At 38.7% G+C, this 24530-nt stretch overlaps 1 protein-coding gene across 1 annotated transcript; it reads left to right on the top strand.

Moving 5' to 3' along the window:
• The first annotated feature begins 122 nt into the window (after positions 1 to 122).
• RO60 (Ro60, Y RNA binding protein) lies at positions 123 to 24350 on the top strand. Its single transcript, XM_033099646.1, has 9 exons — positions 123 to 292; positions 8333 to 8932; positions 12906 to 13126; positions 13513 to 13659; positions 13923 to 14060; positions 17231 to 17347; positions 18125 to 18238; positions 18524 to 18670; positions 20012 to 24350. The coding sequence occupies exons 2-9, from the start codon at positions 8353 to 8355 to the stop codon at positions 20162 to 20164; spliced, it is 1617 nt and encodes a 538-aa protein (XP_032955537.1). The 5' UTR covers positions 123 to 292; positions 8333 to 8352; the 3' UTR covers positions 20165 to 24350.
• Positions 24351 to 24530: the final 180 nt, after the last annotated feature.

Below are 24530 nucleotides of genomic sequence, written 5' to 3'. Positions count from 1 at the left end.
AGCAACGACACTCTTCCCAAACTGCGCCGCACGCGTAGCTGATGCGGAAGGGGCGGGCCCGGAGCGGAAGGGGCGGGGCTTAGGGTGCGAGAGGCGGTGACATCCGGGACCCTCGCCAGTCCGGAGCGACGGCGGGCCCAGACGAAAGGGGCGGGGCTCATTCCCGCGAACCGAACCTGGCGGTCCCGGAGGTGGAGTCGAAGCAGTCCGTTCTTCCTCTTGTGGTTTCCCGGCGCTGCGCAGGGCTGCACCCCGTGGCGCTGCGGGTCGGAGGATCGGCGGCCAAGCGCAGGTGAGGAAACTGCGGGAGGCGGGCTGGGGCTCTTTGTGCGGTCTGAGCGGCCCCGGGGACTCGCAGGTTCGGACTGGTCCTCCATGTCTCTCCGCATCCCCGTGGCCGAGGCCGAGCAAACACTTGGCCAAACCGCCCTGCTCCCCCTCCCGCCTCCGCGCCGTGCCCAGGCCGGCGAGCGGGCCCGGCATCGCTGCGGGGACATCCTCGCCCGGCCGCCCTGCGGGTGGGCCCTTCCCGAAGCGTGGGCCGCTCCTGCTTGCCCTGGCCGCGCTCCCCAAAGTCTGGCGTCGGGAGGGCCTGCTTTACTCCTCCTCTTTCTCTTGCTCCTTCCGCGGCCTCTGTGCCGAGAGGCGTTGCCCGGAGTCGGGGGCTCGGGAGTAAGGGTCTTTGTGGGAAGACAAGGCGAATTGATCCGAGAGGGAATGACGCGGGCGAGGGGAGAGCTGTGCCGTGGTACGCGGGGACGACAGACAGGTGGAAGGGGCTGCCTCCAAGGAAAAATGAGGTTGGAAAACGTACTCCCGTAGAAGTATCTGTAATGGTGCTTAGACTAAATGGTGAGTTCCAGCAAAAATGGCTCCGTTCACGAAAGCACCCTCCTTCAGCAGCAGGCTCTTGCGGAGTCTTTGAGAAAGAGTATATTCATGCATCATTCCTTAAACCTCTTGAGTTCCAAAAAAGGGACTTTGGCGTCCAGAAAAAAAAAAAAAAGGCTGTAGTGGATAAAACTCTGACCCCTTGCTTCTCAAAGAGGTGACCTGTGTGTGCCCTGGAGTTGTAGAAAGCGTTGTGCCACGGACTGTGAAGCCACAACATCACCTTGATAAATTTTAGACAACCATACAACAGCTTTTATAGTGAAGCAAGCATAGCTATATTATGGAGTAGAAGCCAAAATTTGTATTAAGTGTTTGATTAAAAAGAAGAATTGAAACTTTCTTGGTTTGTCCCTGGGAAAGTCTGCCCTCCAGCAGAGGAGGCTTTAGTTCACTTTCTGCCCTGTTAAGTGTACTTACCTGTAACTGGGAAAGTGTGTGAAGCCCGGGGTTCTAGTCTGAGATCCTTAGGAGCCATACCTAGAGGGTCACCTGAGCCCAAAGCTGCTGGTCGTCATTTGGGGTGTCTCTGAATCTGTAATACTGCTGTGAACTTGAAAGTTTTCTGTGCTACAGAAATACATCAAAACTAACATTTATTTGGTGACCAACGTAACATGGTGCTTATTGTAGAAAGATCAAACTGAAAATGTAGCTCTTGACAGAATCTGGAAGTAATCGGAAAGGGGGGGATACAATTTCTAAAATTTTGTTAACATTTAATCCTAAGAGTTCACATAAAAATTCAGATTTCTGGCTCTTTGAGAAAACTGACAGGATCTTGCAATACTAGGCCCATACCACACAGCGACCAGTTGTTTGAAGGTGCATGCCTTCTGAATGGTGTGCTGTCATTTTGCCACCGTTCCTCACCACTTTTTATTCCAACACACGCGACTGGATCCACTCATGGTTATTACCAGTCTGAAGGATACAGTTATTTGAATTTGTGGCCCCATTTTTTGCGGTATTGATTCTTTTAAACTGTCTTGCACGCTGTCATCGATGTCAGTAAGCCTTGACTTCATTTAAAAACGAATAAGCTACCACCTTGTTTGACCTCCTGGGTAAAAGATAGCATTTTCAAATAACAAATGATCAAGAGATTTCAGAAAGATATTCAGCTGTGTGTATTCAAGAAAAGCATAGGACTTCTTAGAAATAATGTATTGTTAGTACTGTTAAAAGATAGTCTAAATGATCTCGTTCTAATTGAATGCAAAGCAGAAAAAAGTGCTATTCCATATCATCTATTACTAGCATTCACTGATTTGCGTTCAGAGTTAAGAAAGAAGTGGGCAGTGTTTACAATATCCATAACCAATTTCAAACTGTGGCCATGCTTTTCATAATATTCAGATCTGTTTAATTTCTTCCCAAAATTTTAACTTGTAAAAGTTTAGCTGTATTAAATTTTTTGGAGTGGTGTGCTTTAAGAGCACTGGGTAAGGCGGGCTATCCCAAAGAAGTCTTAACTGTCTTTTTTTGTTGTGAATCTGGATTTACAACACTTGAGTAGTGGATTAACTGATGACCAGGCTCTGACCTCACTTGCTGCCCAGCTGCCTCTAAAGCACTGACCATGGAGTTTAAGCTAAAGGAGGGAGATCGTGGCTGTTGGGGAAAGAAGAAACTAAGGTCCTATATATGCCGGTGTGTTATCTCGAATTGCTTTCTAAGAACAAATATAAAAAACTGTAGGTCTTAATATCATTTAAATGCTTATTCTTTTAAATAACTTGCCAAATATATTTCACCTAACCAATTTTTAATTTTCATTTTTAATAACATTTTTGAGGTAGTATTCACATATTATGAAATTCACTATTTTAATGTATCAACTTCAGTGGGATTTTTTTGGACATTCACAGAGTTGTGTAACCCATGTATCTAATTTCAGAACATTTTCATTACCCCAAAAAGAAACCCTTTACCACTTTGGAGAACATCTGGCGGTTCTTGAAAAAGATTAAATGCAGAGTTACGATGTGATCCTTCATTTTACATTCCCTCTAGCAGTGTATGAGGTTCTAGTTTCTCCAGATTCTCACCGACACTGATTATTGTCATTTTGAGGGTAGCCATCTTATTGGGTATAGAGTTGTATCTCATTGAAGTTTTGGTTTTCACTGCCCTGGTGATTATTATATCTGGCATCTTTTTTTGTGTTTATTAACCATTTGTATATCTTCTTTGAAGAAATGCCTATTCATATGCTTTGCCTATTTTTTAGTTGGGTTATGTATCATTTTATTGAGTTCTGAGTTCTTTATACATTCTATATATAAGTTCCTGGTATGTATGATTTGCAAATATTTTATCCCATTTCATGTGATGTCTTTTCACTTTCTAGGTGTGCTATCCTTTGAAATACAAGTTTTCAATTTTGATGAAGTCCAATTTATTTTTTTCTTTTGTCACTTGTACCTTTGGTATCTGTGTTTTGAGACCAATTCTCTGAGACCAACTCAGTGTCCTATAGTTCATTTCAACTCAATTCCAGAGTTAGCATCAGATCCTACAAGTTTTTTTATTAAGGGCAGGCTCCAACAAGACTGCCCTTACCTGAGACACCAACTGCAAGTAGGGTCTCCAGTCTACCCACTTCTGCCCGGCCAACTGCAAATTCAGGGCTTCCCCAAACCCCTCACTGTCAATAGAATGACTCACATAACTCACTAAAAACACTATCCTTAAACAGTTTTATCATACGGGATACAACTCAGGAACAGCCAGGTAGCAAAGTCTGGAGGCAAGGGAGGGATCCCCCCTTTGGAACCGCGGCATGTTACCCTCCCAGCACCTCACCAACTAGGAAGCTCCACTGACCTCAGAGGTCCATCCAGAGTGTGTATTTGGGGTCTCATCACCCAGCACAACTGATTCATTCATTGGCCACGTGGTTGAGTTTAAGCCTCCTGGGAGGTTGATCTCGCCCAGAAGTCCAGCCCTCCAGCAAACACTGGTCTTTCTGGTGACCAAGCCCTATCCTGAAGCTAGCTATGTAGAGGCCCAGAGTGAGTGTCCTCCTTAGCATAAGAAAGTCTCCTATCAGGAAATCCAAGAGTCTTTATTTGCTCTGCTGAGAATCCTTGACAAAGACCAGATACTCTGTATTATACGACTGTGTTTTACTACCTAGCCAGTTTTTTAAAGTTAATTTATATATCAGCACTCAGTGACTTAAGAAGAGTCGCTTAGAACATGCTGTCATTTTGTTTTTCATATTTCACTTTACAGATTTGAGTGGTAAATTTACACAAGTAGAGAGGTGTAGTTTGATCTGTTCCACTGTCTTATATTGCACCCTGGAAGGTATGAGCATATGAAAAGAGCGTATGAAAAGCTGAGCAGTTGTGCAGAAATATTGGAAGGGTATGTCCTCACGATTATCATTAATATAACATGCGAAGGGAAGATTTCATTGATACAGCTATGCATACATAGGTGACTTCATTTCTTTTCATAAGGATTACATTAAGGGATTTCTCTCTCAGGCATCCTCCCTAGATTTCAAAGTTCATTTTGTGGCTTGTTTGACAGAAGATACTTGAATACCGAATATTAAATATATTAGAAAAACTTACAGAGAAATACTTTTCTCTTTGGAAGGGAGGGGATTTTGAGGTTTGGATTGAGCCCTTCGAATCTCTCCACTTGGGCCTTGGTGCAGGAAAGCTGGTGGAGTAGAATAATCTGATAGTGAATGTCATTTCTATACTATTCATTCTAACAAGTGTAACTAATAAGCAGTAGCGCTGAATTGAAGTACCACCAGAGCGTGTTTTTGTAAAAGCTAAAGGACAGACTGGCAATGTCAAATACAGTGCAAAGATCAATACAGTGCAAAGATCAAAATAATATAGAATTGTCTACTAGAATTAGTTAAGGTGTCGGTCTTTGCAAAGCCTGTCAATCTTTCCAGAGCTTCTCTGGATCGAAAGGCAGAGGTAAAAGCCATATTGTAAAGGGGGTGGGAATAAATCGGAGATGAGCGCCTTCCGCGGTGCCGCACTCAGCAGCTGTAAATCAGTCCCCGGTGACTCATGATGTGACTGACCATTACTTCCGAAGCCACCTGAGTCTCGCCTGCGCTAACATAAGCCACTTTCTAGCAGAGCTCTGTTTCAAGTAGTGCCGCTTAGTTTCCAGCACAGTTCAAATCACTGTCCGGCTCAGTCACAATCCAAGTGTTAGGCTCTTTCTAATCCCGTGCACTTACACCGTCAGCCATCATATGTGCCCCTCTGAGACCCAGTCTCATTGCTCCCCGACCTTGCAGGCTCCCCCATGTCAGGAAGTCCCTCAGTCTCCGTATTCCGGTCTCCTTCAAACCTGTCTTCACCCTCAGTGACGATCATACCTCTTGCTGTCCATGGGCCAGCCTCAACCTGGGTGCTCTCCAGACGTTCTGTCCCACCTCTTCCAGGGCTCCATCCCTCAGGTTTGCCCTTCCTCTGCTGGCTCTTTCAACCTCCAGGCCCTCTCACCTAAACAGGTAAAAAGATTTTTCCGCCAGCGCCCACCCCCTCTTCCCTTCCTGGTAAAGCTGTGCTTCTGTAAGAGTGGTTTACCTGGGAAGTCTCTTCCTCACTGAACCCCTCCTGATCTCACCGTAATCACACTGTTTCTTGCAGCATTACGCAGTTGCCGTTCCTCCTCAGTCCCATTGGCTACATCCGGTGGTCATTTTCCAGCCTTATTTTGCTTGATCTCTGCGCATTTGACATTACCGCCATTCACTTCTCAAAATCCTCGTCCCTGTGGTCCATAATGCCACGCATTCCTGGTTTTACGGCTAGGTGCCCTGCCTTCTCTTCCTCCTTTAAAGGGTCCTTTCTCCCTAGCTCCTTGTTTGTTTGCTTTTCAATTATAGTTGACATTCGCTATTATATTCGTTTTGGGTGTGCAGCATAGTGGTGAGACATTTATATAATTTATGAAGTGATCGCCCCACTAAGTTTAGTGCCCACCTGGCACTGCACATGGGTATACCATGTTATTGACTAAATTCCCTATGCCATACTTCACATCCTTGTGACTGTTTTGTAACTGCCGACTTGTACTTCTTACTCCCTTCCCCTTTTGTACGCAGCCCTCTGCCCCCATCCAGCCACCATCAGTTTGTTCTCTGTATCTATGAGTCTGTTTCTGTTTTGTTGGTTGATTTTGTTCTTTAGATTCCACATGTAAGTGAGATCATACGGTATTTGTCTTTCTCTCTGGCTTATTTCACTTAACATAGTACCCTCTAGGTCCATCCATGTTGTCACAAATGGTCAGATTTCATTTTTATGGTTGAGCAATACTCCACTGTGTATATTTACCATATCTTTTTTTCCAGTTGTCTATTGATGGGCACTCAGGTTGCTTCCATGTCTTGCCTGTTGCCTATTATAAATAATGCTGCAGTGAACATAGAGGTTCATATGTCTTTTCAAATTAGTGTTTCGGATTTCTTCCGATAAATACCCTGAAGTGGAATTGCTGGGTCCTAAGGTAGTTTTTTGAGGACACTCCATGCTGTTTTCCATGGTGGCTGCACCGATTTGCAATCCCATTAATAGTGCACAGAGGTTCCGTTTTCTCCACATTCTCGCCAGCACTTGTTTGTTGCTTTATTGATGGTGGTCATTCTGACAGTGTGAGGTGGTATCTGATTGTGGTTTTATTTGCATTTCTCTGATCATCAGTGATGTTGAGCGTCTTTTTATCTGTCTGTTGGCCATCTGTATGTCCTCTTTCCTCCCTACCTCTTGTTAATTTTCACCAGGAATTCCATCCTTAGCCTCCCCACGCAACATACAAACACGCTCAAACTTGTGTCACCTTCAAACAAAAATTCTTTTACCTTGTGTTCCTCTTTGAACTACCACCTTATCTGTTACCATTTCTTTACAGCTATGCCAGTATACTCAGTTCCTTTTCTAAAATCTAAAGACAGGAAATTTCAGAAACCCCTTTCTGGAATGCCTTCCCCCAGACTTTATGTACCAGTTTTTCAGTTTATCTTCTCTGCGCACATCTTCTTGAATTATGAAACAGCATTATTTTATCTTCCTCTGTTCACAGTTCTTTTCTTTTAGAGCACTTAATTACAGTTTGCTTTATATTTTGTACTTGGACCTCACCAAATAGAATGTGATTTCCCTGAGGGCGGGAAAGAAAACTTTAATCTTTTTAATGAAATAGAAATCTCCTTTACGCCTTCCACACAGTATGCAGTAAGTGCTGGTTGAGGTTTTGTTGGTTGTGTTGTTGTGTTGTTGTGTTGTGTTGCTTGCCCTGGGGAGAAGCGCAGTGTGCTGTAAGGGCGCAGGCAGGCCCCTGGAGCACCTGGAGAAACAGCTACCCTGTGTGGTGAGAGCCGCAGTGGACTGGGGAGGAGGGGGCGCTGCTGGCTCCGGTAGGAGGAGCAAGGGGACATTGGTGCCAGACAGCCAGTTCTAGTAGCTTGAGCGCGAATGGAAGGAGGAAAATGTGGGTAGTTACAGGTGATGATCTGTAAATGAGCACAGTGGATCCGATACTAGGATGCTCCCACCTGCAGGTAACAGAAAACGTGTAAGTGGCTTAAACAATAAGTGTGCGTTTATGGATATGAGGAAACTTGTAAGTCAGGCAGCTCGGACAGCTCGATGATACCAAAGGACCCAGATTCCTTCTACGTGTGTCTGTGTTCTCTTCTGCCATCCTTATAAATTAGTGTGTCTTAAACTGGCTGCCCTGTGGCTCGACATAGCCACCAGCAGGCCTCACTTGCAAATGAATGTCTCAAGCCGAAAAGGGAAATGCTTCTTAAGCCCAAGCCCCCTTTTCAGAGGGAAGAAAACCTCAGAAGTGCTCCCAGCAGATGGATCGTGTCACCCTGGCTAGATTGTGATCCGTGTGATGCCTGTACCAGTCACGTGGCATGGGAGATGAGCGCGTCACCCGGGAACTTGTGACAAGTGCAAATGCTTAGGCCTCCTCTCACACTGAAATAAGAAAGAAACGGGGGGCGGGGGGCTCGGGCGACCATCCTGTGTTGTAACTAGCTCTTTCAGTAATGCTGATGCGCAGAGTTAGAGTTCCACTGGCTTAGAGCAATCACAAAGCGGGGGAAAGCCTGGCCTCCCCGAAGGACATGGGGAAGGGGGATGTTCCACAGGGAGTGAGGTCTTTTGGTGTCGGCTTTTGCTCCCGGCTTCCCTCCCCTTTGTTCTCTATCTGGGCCTCCACACCCCATGCCGAGTTGCCTGCTGGTTCTCTGGAGACGCAAGCTATACATCAGAAATGTGACTTCTTAGTTGTCGCTTCCGATTTTCATACTACTATTACTGAGCCTGAACTGGTTTTGAATTAAAAGATTTCATGACAGATTTCAATAAGCATAAATGAATGTTTTCCTCTTATAATTTTATTGTATCAATCTAGCTAATGACATTTTGCTTTTTGATAGGTTGCCTGAAAGACAGAAAAATGGGGGACTCCGTAAACCAAATGCGCCCACTGAATGAGAAGCAGATAGCCAATTCTGAGGGTGGATATGTGTGGCAGGTCACCGACATGAATCGCCTGCACCGCTTCCTATGCTTTGGTTCTGAAGGTGGGACTTACTATATCAAAGAGCAGAAGTTGGGCCTTGAGAATGCCGAAGCTCTAATTAGGTTGATTGAAGATGGCAGAGGATGCGAAGTGATCCAGGAGATAAAGTCATTCAGTCAGGAAGGCAGAGCTGCCAAGCAGGAGCCCCTGCTGTTCGCACTGGCCATCTGTTCCCAGTGCTCCGACATCAGCACGAAGCAAGCAGCGTTTAAAGCCATGGCTGAAGTTTGTCGCATTCCTACACACCTCTTTACTTTCATCCAATTTAAGAAAGATCTGAAGGAAAGCATGAAATGTGGCATGTGGGGCCGTGCCCTCCGCAAGGCTGTAGCAGACTGGTACAATGAAAAAAGCGGCATGGCCCTCGCTCTGGCAGTTACAAAATATAAGCAAAGAAATGGCTGGTCTCACAAAGATCTGTTAAGATTGTCACATCTTAAACCCTCCAGTGAAGGTAAGCATAACGTCTTTGTGGGGAAGGGGGTGCAGATATCCAGCAAATAGCAAATTTTTATCTGACATAGACATTGTATAATGTTTTCTAGAAGTAGCCATTCATTCTCAAAATACACTAATTCAAATATATTTAATGCCAACCTGAATTAAACACCTATCACGGGGAATCCAGATATTAATAGTCAATAATCAAATGACAGATTACAGGTTAATATTCTACATCTTATTAGTAAAATGTCAGCTAGCTAGAAGGTCGTCCACGTGACTGGATGACGAAGGCAGCCTGGATGTGAGTCAAGGAGCAGTAAGCAAAAAGCCCCTCTCCAGTAGTTCACAGGTAGCCAGAGTCTGGCCCTTGTCATTTTCTTCCCGCCCTGTCTTTCTAGGACAATATTCCATGGAACCTAAAGGCTACCTGAAATAGTGCTGAATTTCCCAATTCAGGATGGTAATTGTGTTGAAGCAGGCAGCCAGGGGACATGGTAACTTGGGGCGGTTTTTCTGTGTCTATGGGAAGAGACTTTTGAGAAGTTAGTTGGATCTCCAACAAAAACTTAGTCCTTACAAGGAAATACAAACTTTTGGTCAAGAATAATTGAAAGTGTTAACTTCCACAAAAATCAACATGTCAGGAAATTGACACCCTTTTTTTTTTTTTAACACCAGAAGTGAAATTTGAAAAGACAGCCACTCACATGGGTTCAAATTTCAGTTCTGCCCATGACTTTGTATCCTGAGGCCAAGTAACTTAACCTGCCTCAGTTTTTGTATCTTCATCTATTACAAAAGGAGAACAGGAAATAACCTTCCTTGTGACTAATGGTGATCTGTATGTTAACAGAGCACGCCCAGTTCCTGACATGCAGCCTCCAGGAGGCCTGTGCTGGTTGCTCCCCTTTCTCCACATCTGTTGTACAATGATACTTTAATTCACACACTCTTCTCAGCAATTCCTGATTTATCATTTTTTTACTGTAAATAGACTTTCAGATTGTAAGGCTTGTGGTGAGATAATGAGGCTAAGAGAGTCAGGCCGGTTGAGAAAAGTGAGTCCTTTATTCTGCGCTCCTGGGCAAGGTTCACCGGTCCGGTGGGAGGGAGGCATATATGCGATTTTTGGGGTCGGGGTTGGCTGAGTGAGGTGGCAGATGAGCAGGCCCCCCAGCACAGATAGGGCACGAGCGGCTGTGTCCGGAGTTGTTTATCGCACCAGCGGTCTGCTGCCTTTTCTAGGAAACGCCAGTGGCCCCAGTTTCCGTCATGTGAGGAGGGGTCTGACTTGGCTCCCGGTCGCTTTGACCATGCCCGTAGCTGACCTAACGCAGATGAAATTTAAGCAGTACATTATTCCAAATATTTATATACACAAATATTTATAGTTTGGTTACTTTTATTAGAAATTACATGCTTGTTTTAAAATACACCTGGCTGATACAGAGAAATATAGTGCAGAAAGTTGGAGTCCTGCCCTTCAGAAGAAATCTCAGTATGTGATATGTTGAATATAACTCCAGATTTTTCCTAAACACATAGTACTATGTTTTTTGTTGGGTTTTTTTGTTTTTGTTTTTAATATGCCTTCCTTTGTTTCAGTTAAAAGCATATTGATATGTTTTCAGATAGGAAATAGTTGCATATATACCATTGTATGAACATACTATAACTTACTTAGCTAAATCTCTTATTGATGATGGTTAAGTTAGCTTCCAGTTTCTTATACTATTACAAAAATACTGCAGTGAAAATACTTGAGTAGTGTGAATATTTCTATAATGGTTAATTCACAAAGAGTTTAGGAAAGTGGCCAGTTTCCCCACATTTGAACACTGACAGTTACTAGTGTGTTTTAATCTTTGCCAATAGGGTAGGTAAAAATCTATATCTTACTATTTGAATTTGTGTGTTTTGGGGCAAAAGTTCATTTTTGATGTGCTTACTGATGATGTGTATTTTCTTGTGGATTATATTGTGTCTTCACCTTCTTATCCATTGAGTTATTGTTCTTTATCATATTGACTATAGTCACCATTCATTCATTCATTCAGCAAGTATTTATCGAGCACCTACTATGGCCGGGTACTGCTCTAAGCACTTGTGCGATACATAGTACAGGAATTAATAATTTACTATTGTATATATTGTTTGCATTTTCCCCCTTTTTTTCTTTCTTTCTTTTTTGGCAGGGGATTGGGATTGTTTGTGGCACCCTGAAGTTTGTCATTTTAATGCATTCAAACTTACCTGTGTCTTTCTTCATAGATTTTTGTTTTGTTAGATTTATGAAGTCCTTTTTCAACCTAAAGTCATTAAAATATTTACCAATGGTTTTTCTTTCTAACATATTCTTTAATTTTTTGCTTTTAAATCTTTGATCCATTATGAGAAGAATGAAGGGATCCAGCTTTATTTTTCTTTTGAGACGCTACATGGTGGTGTGGACTAAGTTCTGGTTCTAACTGAAAAAATTTCTGAATCTGTACGCAGTTATTCTGGGTTTTGAATTTTTGGCCTATAAAATTATTCGATGTTTCCTAAACTTACTTCCACACAAAGAATTCTTTAATTCTAAATTTTTGAGGACAGAGCTCATACTTGAAATCTTATAATAATAGCAACAGTACGTATAGGCATAGAAGATTCCTGGGCTTCTCAAGAGTGAAAAGAATTTGGAAACCAACTAAGTTACCAAATGAGCAATATTTTAATACCTTAACTGTTATGCGTACTTAAAATAGGTAAAACAAGTCAAAATGTGATTCAATTAATCAGGTATTTATTGTGTGCCTACTATGTGTACAGCACAATTCTAGAACTTGGGTAGTATAAAAATAATACGACTACTTTTTAAGAAGTTTCATATTAGTTGGAAAAACAAAATAGAATACATGCTCACATGAAATATTGAATCATTTAAGACAATGTAAGGTTTGGTACTAAAACCTGAAAGATAGCAAGAGTCACATTAGCAGTTTATGCATATCGATATTAACTTTTGAACAAATTTTTAAAATAACATTTTAGAAATAGCACGTAAGTTCAGTCTGCCTTAAAGATGTATTTTATTTGGCCTGCATAGTATTTTAGGGGGAAAATGAATTCTTTGCCAGCATCACATGAAATAAGAAGACATCACACAAAAATTCATATTCTGGTCATTTTAAATATCTGTCTTTTTGACAGCACTGAGCAGATAACTTCGCTGAAACGTGTGGCAGGGCATACTCTCCAGTTATGTATGGCACATGGTCTGTTTCATTAACTTACTTTACCCACCTTCCCCCATAGGCTTTTAAATCTGATCGTTCTCCCCTCTCCCCCTTTTCGCAGAAGCGGACAGCAAGGCCTACTAGACCAGTCACATAGCCATTTAGTGGCAAAGTGTGGGCTAGAACACAGATTTCCTCAGTCCCCCAAGTCAAAGCTCTTTTAACTATTAAAAGACATTTTAGAGAAACATATTATTTTTCTTGTTTTTAATTTGGCCTGTAATACTTTCTGAACCATGTAAAAAAAAAATTATAAATTACCTACCTACCTGGCCACTTCCACTTATCTCTGCTATTCATAAATACAAGTTTGTTTATCAGCTAAAAGGGACAATTGAATGTAAGATTGAGATACATCTGTGCTGTTGTGAATTTTTTTCAGATTTCCTAAAATAGGCACTGTCTACCAGAGTTTCTAATGCTGGTGGCTCAAAAAGGAAAAAAAAAACTGATGATAAAATGATTTAGGACACAGTTTTTTACCTCCATCGTTTTGTATTAAAACCGTGATGATGAAATAAGCACAATCGGTTGACTCCATTTGCTTGACTGTGTTCGTTACATCACGGAAAGCAGCTTTGCAGTTTTAAAGAAGTTAACGCCTGCATATCTACTTAAGCCTGTCACAGAATGCATTCTCAGTAAACGTTTTGTCTTTTACTTGGTGAGCCTACATACCTTTTTCAATTCTTTATTTTGTTAAAGGACTTGCTATTGTGACCAAATATATTACAAAGGGCTGGAAAGAGGTCCATGAATTATATAAAGAAAAAGCACTTTCTGTGGAGACTGAAAAATTACTAAAGTATCTGGAGGCTGTAGAGAAAGTGAAGCGCACACGAGATGAACTGGAAGTCATCCACCTAATAGAAGAGCACAGATTGGTGAGGGAACATCTTCTAACAAATCACTTGAAGTCTAAAGAGGTAAGTAAATTGTAATATGTTACAGCATGTGGTTAAACATGGGTCATTGATGACAGGTATTAAAAGGGTAAACTTAGGGTAAATACATATTAATTCTTTGTAAGAAAAATTTTAAATATATCTTGAAATCAATGTGTTTTTTTTAACACCTAGAAAGATGCCCAGATCTAGTTGGCATTCAATAAGTGTTAAATACCAACACTTATTTGATAAAACTGTTAGTTTATTTGATAAACCTTTGACCAATTCGCACAAATTTTTATTTAGGAGGTATCCTTCTAAACCCCAAAAGAAAGCCCTGGAGAATATATTATTCATATTACCATTGAAATTGTTGTTACACTGATTCATAATTCCTTCTGTTTCTGCCTGTGTTATTGCGATAGGTATGGAAGGCTTTGTTACAAGAAATGCCTCTTACTGCATTGCTAAGGAATCTAGGAAAGATGACGGCGAATTCAGTGCTTGAACCAGGCAATTCAGAAGTATCTTTAGTATGTGAAAAACTGTGTAATGATAAACTGTTGAAAAAGGTAAGCATTACTACCTCCCTTAGCTACTAGTAGTTGAAAAAATTGGCTCCTAGATTTTGGGGTTGCTGTCAGCACAGTTTTTAGGTGTCCCGAGACATTTCTCATACCAGATTGCATTTTGACTCTGAAAATAAGATTAATATGTCATTTTTCTATTTTTTCTTTATAAAATTTGTTAGCTATAGTAACAAATATCTGTGACACATAATTACTGCTTTTCATTTGAATTTTGCATTTACTTTCTGTCTGTGTCTTTTTTCTAGGCTCGTATACATCCATTTCATGTTTTAAATGCATTAGAAACTTACAAAACAGGTCATGGGCTCAGAGGAAAACTAAAGTGGCGCCCTAATGAAGAAATTTTGAAAGCTTTGGATGCTGCTTTTTACAAAACATTTAAGGTGATTTTTTGATTTATAAAAACAAAAACAAATGACCTAGTTAGGACTTGATATTTTCTATAAAAACACATTTTAAAGATGTTAATAGCTTAACAATTTTGATTAGCTGTTCATTTGCTTTTCTTTAGTTCATGTGAAGGTAGGTATATAATTGACATTGTAAATTTATGACTAAAGTATTTCTCCCTATCTTTGAGGAACAACTCACTATCCTAAGATCATTTGATAGGTTTTAAATTAGCAAATTTAAAGTTCTGCATTACTGGGAAGTCCTTTAACTTGGTCCTCTGTCCCCCCTTTTTCCTAACAATTAGTAGTGGGTCTCCTATGTCTTGATAGGAACCAGTTTTAGGAATGGAAATCCTACATCTGGCTATAAGTTAAATTTGGGGTTTTAAACATTTCTTGACATTCAACAAAATACTAGCAGACAAATTCAGCAGCAAATAAAAGGGACTATACAAGCGAGATTTATCCTCAGCATGCAATGATGGTTCAATACATGATGATTAGTGTAATACATCACATTAATAGAATGGACAACCACGTGATCATCTCGATGCAGTAAAAGCATTTGACAAAATTCAATACACTTTCATGGTATAAAAACAAAACTAGAAATAGAAGTGAACTTCCGCAACATCATAAAGGCTATATATAAAAAACCCACAGCCATCATTGTACTCAATGGTGAAAAATTGAAATATTTCCCCCTAAGATCAGGAACAAGATAAAGCACACTTTTTCCACTTCAGTTCCACATAGTACTGAAAATTCTAGAGGTTAGGTATGAAAAAGAAATAAAAGGCATCCAAATTGGGAAGGAAGAAAAATTATCTCTGTTCTCAGATAGCATGATCTTATATATAAAAAACCTGGAAGAATCCACAAGGAACTACTAGGGCTAACAAATTCAGTCAGCAAAGTTATAGGATATAAATTAACAGGAAAAGATCAATAGTATTTCTGTATGCTAGCCCTGAGCAATTCAGAAGCTAAGCTAAGAAAATGTTTCCATTTAAAATAGCATCAAAAAAATAAAAAACTTAGGAATAAATTTAACTATGGAGTTGCAAGACTTATACATTGAAAAACTACAAAATGCTGCTGAAAGAAACTTCAGACGTAAATAAACGGGAAGCTACCCCATGTTCGCAGTGTGGGAGACTTAATACTGTGAAGATGACGGCACTACCCAAAGCAATCTGCAGATAATACAATGCAATCCCTATGGCATATTCTATAGAAACAGTGAAGTCCATTATAAAACTTATGTGGACTCAAGGAACTGCAAATAACGAAACCAGTGTTCAAAAAGAACAAAGTTCAAAGACCCACACACACTTAGGAATTTCAAAACTTACTACAAAGCTGGTAATCAGAACACTGTGGTCCTGGCATGAAGACCAATGAAATACAACACAGAGCCTAGAAATAAACTCACATGTGTGGATGATTGATTTTTTCTTTTTTAAATATATTTTCAGTTACAATTGACATACAATATTAGTTTCAGGTGAGCAACATAGTGATTAGACATATAACTTACAAAGTGATCTCCCCATAAGCCTAATACCCATCTGACACCATGTATAGTTATTACGCTATTATTTACTATATTCCCTATGCTGTACTTTACATGATTGATTGATTTTTGGTGTCAAAACAGTTCAGTGGAGAAAAGACAGTATTCGAATGGTGTTGGGGAAACTGGGTATCCACATGCAAAAAAAAAAGGTATACCATTAACGGTACACCATCTACAGAAATCGACTCTGGATCAATGACCTATATGTAAGAGCTAAAACTGTATAGAACATTAAACTCTTAGAAGAAAACAGAGTAAAAGCTACATGACATTGGACTTGGCAATAGATTCTTAGATACGACACCAAAAGCACAGGCAACAAAAGAAAAAGATAAATTAGACTTCATCAAAATTTACATCTTTTGTGCATTAAAGGACACCATAAAGGGTATGAAAATACAACCTACAGGATAGGAGAAAGTATTCGCAGATCATATATCTGGGGTTTAATATCCAGAACATATATAAAGAACTCCTACAACTGTGAAAATACAAACAACCCAATTCAAAAATGGGCAAAGTACCTGAAAAGGCATTTCTGCAAAGAAGATACACAGGTGGCCAGTAAGCACATAAAAAGATGCTCGACGTCACTAGGCATCAAGTGGAAAAAAGCACATCAAAACCATAATGAGACGGCACTGTACACCTAGTTGGAGGACTCATCAAAAAAGGGGGGCTGACAAGCAAGAAATTTGACAACGTATTGTGTGGCTGGTGGGAATGTAAGTGGTGCAGCCCCTGTGGAAAAACAGTTTGGTTCCTCATAAGTTAAACAGAATTACCTTACCATCCAGCAATCCCACCTCCTATTTGTATGTACAAAAGAATTGAAAATGGACTCAGATACTTGCACACAAATGTTTGTAGGAGCATTAGTCACAATAGCCAAAAGGTAGAAACCACCCAAGTGTTCATCAGCGGATGAATGGATAAAACATGGTATACAAAGGAACGGAATTAGAAACATGTTCCAACATGGATGAACCTTGAAAACTCTATGCTAAGTAAAATAAGCCAGACACAAAAAGACAAGTATTATATGACCCCACTTACATGCGGTATCTTGAATAGGCAGCTTCAGAGACAGAAAGTAAAGTAGAAGTTGCCAGGGGCTGGAACGAGAGGGGAATGGGGAGTTGTTATTAATGGGTAGGTCTTCTATTTGGGATGATGGAAACGTTCTGGAAATAGATAGTGGTGGTTACATTGTGAATGTACTTAATGCCTGAATTGTACACTTGAAAATGATTTAGAGTAAATTTTATTTATATTTTACCACAAAAAACGATTTCTTGATAGAATTTCCCAGTTTACTTTATGAAAAAAAATATTTTAAAAACAGGAAGGTGGTAACTTCTTTAAATAAAATTATTAAATAGGCTATGTTATTTCCTTTGTTTTCAATCTAGTAAAAGCTAAGCATTTTTAAATACTTGTCAATTAATTGGTAAATCAGAAATCCAGCATTTTATCTGAGAGAATTTTTCAAAAGAAAGATAAGTAAATCTTTCTTGTTAGACATTTAATCTACTTAAAATTTATGTGATTGCTTCTAATGATTGTTTTGTTTTCTTTTCAGACAATTGAGCCAACTGGGAAGCGTTTCTTGCTGGCTGTTGATGTCAGTGCTTCGATGAACCAAAGAGTTTTGGGCAGCGTCCTCAATGCCAGCACAGTTGCCGCAGCAATGTGTATGGTGAGAAGCTTTGCCACCTAAACACCGTGTTTACTGGGTTAGGTCAAACGAGAAAGTTACGTATGAGCAGGAATTAGGTTTGCACTTGTTTTTGTCATGTTGATTTATTTAGCACATTTTCCTTTCATTTAAATATAATTTCCTATCTAAAGACAATCAAAAATAAGTAAAGTTTTAAGTCATATACACACACACACACACACACATATATAAAATACTTAAGTATACTTATATAGTTATATATACTTATGTACTTAGGTATATATAGTATTGTAGGTATACTGAAAAAGCATACCTACAGAATAGTCAGAATAGAAATTTTAATTTTACAACCAAACATTAAATATTAATAGTATTTTTGAGGAAGTAGATAGTGTTTAGAGAAATTATTAATAAATATGAAAGGTAAAAGATCAGGAACTAGTAACAACAGTCAGGAGACGTCTAGCCTGACTGCCACTAACTAGCAAATGAATCATACACAAGGAGCTTTTCAGCTTTCCTCTGTGGCTTTATTCCTTGTGTAATGAACTGAGAATGAATATTCTATTTGCTTCAAAAGATTATCATAAAAACCAGTTTCTCTGTAAGAGTTTGTAGAAGTGTTTTGAAAGCTATACGACTGTTACTAAGGAGTTCCACAGCGCAATCCTGTAAGTTTAGAGCTAAAATAAGCATCATGGTGTGTTTCCTTTAAAGATAAAGTTGCATGTATTTCAAGATACTGTATGTATTTCCCCCGATTCTGCTGAAAATTACTACCATTGAATTTTTCAGGTTGTCACACGGACCGAAAAAGATTCTCATGTAGTTGCTTTTTCAGATGAAATGGTACCGTGTCCAGTAACTACAGATATGACTTTACAACAGGTCTTAATGGCTATGGTTCAGGTAAGAAACTATTTTATTAAGTTTACTTAACATTGTGTATTAATTGTATTATTGATGTTATGCCTGATATTAATGAATTTGTGAGAACAAGTTGTTTCATCTCAATTTTCTCATGAGCACAAAATCAAAAACTACATCTACAAGCTTTGGGAAGAGCTGTATATCGGCTCTGAACACTATGATAATATAAACATAATACTTGTCAGTATTTAATTATTTCAAACCTCACAGTATGGAAACGAGGGCCCTTTCTCTTACTCTTAGTTGTGTTTTGTTCTGAGTTAGATCCCGGCGGGTGGAACTGATTGCTCTGTTCCTATAACCTGGGCTCTGAGGACAGACACCGCTGCTGATGTTTTCATTGTACTCACGGACAACGAGACCTTCGCCGGGAGCGTGCATCCTGCTGTGGCTCTGAGGCAGTACCGCGAGGTGAAAGACTCTTCTGTTCCCCCCCACCCCAGATAGACTCGCTTCTCAGACACTCACTGCTTTGCAAACACAAAAAGATCCTGCAGGTAGTACCTCTGTAGAGGAGCACACAACACTGGTACTGGACTCCGCAGTCCTTGAAATAAGAGAGGATTGGCTGCACATACGCAATTGACTTCAGCCGGTTCCAATTCTATACGTTACTAACAGTATCCTTTGTAAACAGTATGTTTTATAACAATCAGAACATTTATTTTAGCTTAACTATAAATTTTTTAATGATTCAGTGTGGTCCTTGAAAGATTGAAGTATCATTGGTGAGTTTTGTCAAAAGACTACATAAAGGAAAAGCAAAGCTCTAATGTAGTTTTTAAGTGTTACGGGTATTTCTGTGTTCTAATCAGTGCTCTCCAGTTGAGCTTTCCGAAAAGCTGGAAAGGTGCTTTGTCCTCACTCTCCAGTATGGATGGCAGCCACTAGTCATGTGGGGCCATTGAGCACTTGAATTGTGGCTCGTGTGACTGGCAGGAGAAGTAGAAACGCAGTGGTTCTCAGTGTGGTTTCCCTACAGCCGTCTTAGCATTGCCTTGGACCTCATTAGAAATGCAGATTCAGGGACTCCTGGGAGACCTGCCGAAGGAGTCACAGCAGCCTGGGTTCTGGGTCCTGGCTCTTTCTCTTTCACTAACTGTGGACCTGAGCAAATTATGTCACTGAGACATGTTATAATATATGTTAGAGCGTTAGTAGTACTGCTTACCCTTTAGGGTTGTTACAGTTGCAGCGGGTAACTTACTGACAGACCTCATTATGGTATCTGACATAGTGCACACTCAGTGATGGTTGTTTCATCTCTAAAACTGAGCTATTTAACAAATCATAGCTGTAGAGAACAAGTTCTTACATGTGACATATATTATACATAGCAAAGTCATAGACCAAAAATTAAGTGAACTATTTCCTTACGTTTATGCGCGCGCGCACACACACCTAGTATTTGATATGTTGGTAAAAAATGTCTGATGCCCTTGAATATCCTGACAGATTTCATTAGTACTAGGTCCGTAGGCTGCTTCAGGAATATTCTGTGGCCCACAGAATGAGTAATATAGAATAGAGAAACAGGAATTTCAGGTAGCTTATTTACACAATTTTATTTTCTAGTCGTCTGAAGATAACAGTCTAGCCCTAAAAGATTAACAAATTTTATGGAGAGAAAAAAAAATTGACTTTGCTACAAAAATCTGTCATAGATGGAATTTAAAGTGTTTTAATTTTGGAGGTTATTTGCTTTTGCTTACATAAAATTTTTTAAATGTGTATTTTGATCTTTTCCAACAGAAAATGGATATCCCAGCTAAATTGATTGTTTGTGGAATGACGTCAAATGGTTTCACCATTGCAGATCCAGATGACAGAGGCATGTTGGATATGTGTGGCTTTGATACCGGAGCTCTGGATGTAATTCGAAATTTCACATTAGATATGATTTAAAGCACCACCATGATCTGAGAGGTCCCTTGCCATTAGTGATCTCATTAAAAATATGCAGCTACTTCCCAGCTAAGCTTAACCCAGTGAAAGAGGATAAGACGATGGCATAGTATGTGCATAGTGGAAAGTTACCTTACCAAAAAAAAAGAAAAGAAGATAAGCCCAAAGTTCTTTCTGTCTACTAACCTAGCTCCTGGGAAATAGCTTTAGAATACACTGTAGCTCCATGTAATAGAGAACTTCCTGTTGATAGACACTGTAAAATAGTCTAACAGTTTTGCTTTGGTGAATAATCACATTTGTACTTAAAAGAAGTAAGAGCCAAAAGTGTAAGTAATTCCATATCATGTCACTTGTTTGAGAAGTGCTTACAGTTTTCTTAAACATTTTCATTGGGAAAGGGATAACTTCGATAATGTCCACATACTCTGAAATGCACTGGACCATGTAACTGTGATGGAATATGAAACTCATCTGTAAACTTTTATACTGGGGGGTAAAACACAGAAACTAAGACATTTGCTTAAATTCTGAATGAGTTTTTACAAATTCCTGTAAGACTTTTCTAAGGTCACATAAATAGCAGCTTTCTTATTCAGTACAAAAGAAACTGTTTCTTGTGTTTTATTTACACTTGTACAATTGTTACCATTAACCAGAAACATAATGGAAACTCCTGAAAAGGGACTCTAATGTGAGTGTCCGCAGAGGAAGTCTCTGGTTTGCTTTTTTTGTTTGTTTTGGTGTATTTTATTGCTGTGAGTTAGGAGCATGACTTGACAGTTTCCTCAGAATTATAGCAAGAGAGCCACATGTAGTCACTTTCTTTTTTTCATACTCTTAAATGAAGACAACATAAAATGTTTCAAGCGTTTAATTCCCCCACTCATAATCTGAAAATGTGACAGTTAAAATCTCAACTATAACCTTAAGTTGAGCTTTTTCTTTACTTTAAAATGAATATTGTTCTAATTACTTTTAACTATTTTTTTAGCCAACTGTAAATGGGTTTTAGATATTTTCTAATTGTAACATGTCAGTGGCCTAGTTCTTTGTCCCTTATTGGCAAAACATTGTTTTTTTTGACAGAGTGAAAAAAAATAATAAAAAAACGAACTAGGTCTTTGAAAGGCAATTTTTGAGTAAGGAATTACCACTAACCAGTCTGTAAGAAAGTATTTTTTTTCTATTTTATTTGTATTATTAAACGTCTTTTCATTACACTGAAGTGCATTATTTTCTTGAGCAGATGCCCCTTTGTGGGAGGTTTAACCTGTTGAAATGCCAATATCTTTGCTTATAATTATATCATGGTTGTCTAAGCTTACACATAAAACTTCAAATTTTATGTATTGTTCTTTAAATATTAATTAAGAATTTACTGGGGATTTATAAATCCGTACTTACTTATTTGAAAAGGCAAACTAGTAAATGTAAATTACAGCCTTTTACGTGCTTGGGGTTTAGAGGTTTTGTTTTGCGCAGAAGGGGGACTTTAGTAATCTTAGAATTTGTGTAGGTAATGTCTTCTCTTTTGTGGGAAATTTGGGCTCTGGGAGTGACAAGAAAATCTTCCTTTCAAACTTATTTGACATGTTAAGGTAGCTCTGATGTATAGCCTTCAAGGCAACTGGTAGCAATTTGTAAATGTTGTGTTTCACCTCGGATTGTTTTGGTCAGCAAAGCTAACAGCAACATTTCCTACCCCCACCAACCCCCCAAAGAATACATTGCTTCTGATGTCATTTTGTTTTTTTAACTATCAAACATCGGATTTAATGTGTTAGCTACAATTTTTTTTTTTTACGTATTAGTTACTCTTGACACATTAAAATACTATGTTCAGATTGAATTTAATGTTTAAAGAACATAATAGAATTGTGTACTAGTTATTGAATTCTTTAAGTTAAATACAAGATCTTAATTGAAAATTATAAAATGATCTAACTTTTTACTCTTAATTGAAATTAAGTGAAATATAGTATATATTTCAGTTATGTACTGTTTTTATAGTGTTTTTAGACAGATATTCTTGAGCGAATATTAAATCCGTCGAAGTAAGATTAGATGTAACCTTTCTGAAGAATTTAGGTGGGTCAAATGGATTAGGGTAAGATTTAAGAAAGGAGGAAAAAAACTAAACGAACCACCACAGAAGGTATCCTGGAATCTTAGAGCTGGAAGAAACCTTAGAAATTTAAAAGGTGATTTTTTTTTTTTTTTTAATTTGGGTTAGGGATCCGAGGTCCGAGAGTGTGGCTTTGGAGCGCTAGATCTAGAAATCGTGGTCTCTTCATTCCCATTGCAATACCCATGTAGCCACTAAATGGGGAAGACATTGACTCACAAGAGTAGGGAATAAACTAGAATTATTCAAAACTTTTATCTCTTAGGTATTAGGAATTAACGTATATACCTGATGGCTTTAGGAGCAGAAAAACATAGAAATTGTAAATATGTATACTTTTGTAGTTCATAGTAATCCTCAAGCACAAGGTCTTAACCCGTGTTGCTATATAACATAGTCCTATAGAAAAATTAAAAAACTTGACCTCAGTATGAATAAAATGTACTCAAGTGATAAAGAAGTTTTATTTTCTGAATTAACTTTTAGGATTACTGCTGCGTTAGTATTTAGGGAAATGTTGCTTTAAAAACACAATCTTAAGAAAAATAAACTGTATTTCCTAGAAAATATGTAAATATTTTCAGGATATAGTTGTAATTAGAAAAAAAAGAAAAAGAAAAAAACTGCTACCCTTCCTTGTTAGTTGAAATTTCTTACTAATTAACACTGTTATATATTATTTAGTTTAGTAACTGTTTTCTGGGAATATTAGTGAGGAAGATGCTAGTAAATGGAATTTAGTGTTAGCTTTCTGGAATCTCTTGGTTTATCTAATTTACTGTGTAACAGTAGACAACCAGTTCACCCTATGTGATTCAGTTTTGCTATCTTTTCAAAGTAACATACCTGATGCTTGGATCATGGAAGAATCAGTAATTCAGTATCTGTATAAAAGTGCAAATTGGGAGGCGGGCTTGCAATACAAATTAGAACTGTTTTTTTAATTAAAAACATTCTTAATAGGATGTGTGTTTTGAAAGACAAAATGTTTTAGGGAAACAGCACAATAGGGTCAATAATTTTTTTTAAACACTCCTGAGTGGAAAAATGTGGAAGAAAATTTTTCACAATAAAGGTGAGTATTGACTAAAGTCACTATTCTCTGTTCAAGAGAAAGAAGGAATATACTCCACATCCCCTTAGGTGATCCTGGAAAAACAAACTCATACTCTAACTGAGGAGATGCTATTAACATTCGTTTAATCTTTTAAAATAACAGGTAAATTGCAAATGATAGAATTTTATCAGGCTTTTTTTCTCATTTTCTGAGATTTTGCAAAAACAATATAAAATTATTTTGGAAATTTAAGGCAGAGTTCCTGAATAAATTTGAGGATCTGACCAGTGAGAAACCTCTTTGAAAGCACAATAAAGCTAAATCTAAACAATAATTAAAGGGAAATTGTTATGATTGTTGATCGGACCTATTTTATTTGACCTAAAGATACTGCACCCACAAGTACAAACTTCTTGATAAGGGATGCCCTTATAGTAAGTGATCAAAAATGAGAAATTCTACACTTGTATACCACAGGTTTGGGGTGACTTGTTAAGGCAGTATCCTCTCTAGAGAAATGTCATACAGCCTCAATGTAAACAGCACAAGGAAGAATTAGAAAATCAAAAAGGAGAGCGAAGCTATGAAATCTGTTGTATTTGCTGTATTGATTTTATTCACTATCCCATTTGCTAACCTCTTACTTGTTGGAAGATGACTTTATACCTCTATTTTTCTTTTAAAACTACTGACATTTTTGTCTTCTGCTGCTTTTTGTAGTCCTGCTCTACTAGGGTACTCAAATGAGTGGCAGGAAAGTCACCCATAGTTAGGTTTGGAATGAATCTTCTGCAGATTGCTTTTTGTTCCATATAGATTTAAGATCATATTTTTTCTCATTAATGGGCAGGCCTCGTGGAACAATAATTGAATTGACATATTCTCTCCCCAAAGAAAGGTATATTGTATACCTTTTGTATTAGGTGTTTGCAGAAATTTTGAGGCCTTTGAAGATCAGTTATTCAGCCCTTGTTTGCAACTATAGATGCACCTAGCTCTTAAAAAAAGCACTCTTCAAAAAATAACATTCTTTCAGAAACTAGCGTGTCTCAATGCTCATATTTCCATAATTATAAAGGCCACTATCAAAATCTTTGGTCTACTAAGTACCCCACTGACTATATATATATATATATATATATATATATACACACACACACACACACACACACACACGGCTT

The sequence above is a fragment of the Rhinolophus ferrumequinum genome, chromosome 27, assembly GCF_004115265.2.
Source record: "Rhinolophus ferrumequinum isolate MPI-CBG mRhiFer1 chromosome 27, mRhiFer1_v1.p, whole genome shotgun sequence".
In the NCBI taxonomy this organism is placed as follows: domain Eukaryota; kingdom Metazoa; phylum Chordata; class Mammalia; order Chiroptera; family Rhinolophidae; genus Rhinolophus; species Rhinolophus ferrumequinum.
The sequence above is the reverse complement of the archived record's forward strand: the minus strand, read 5'-3'. Positions and strand labels throughout refer to the sequence as shown.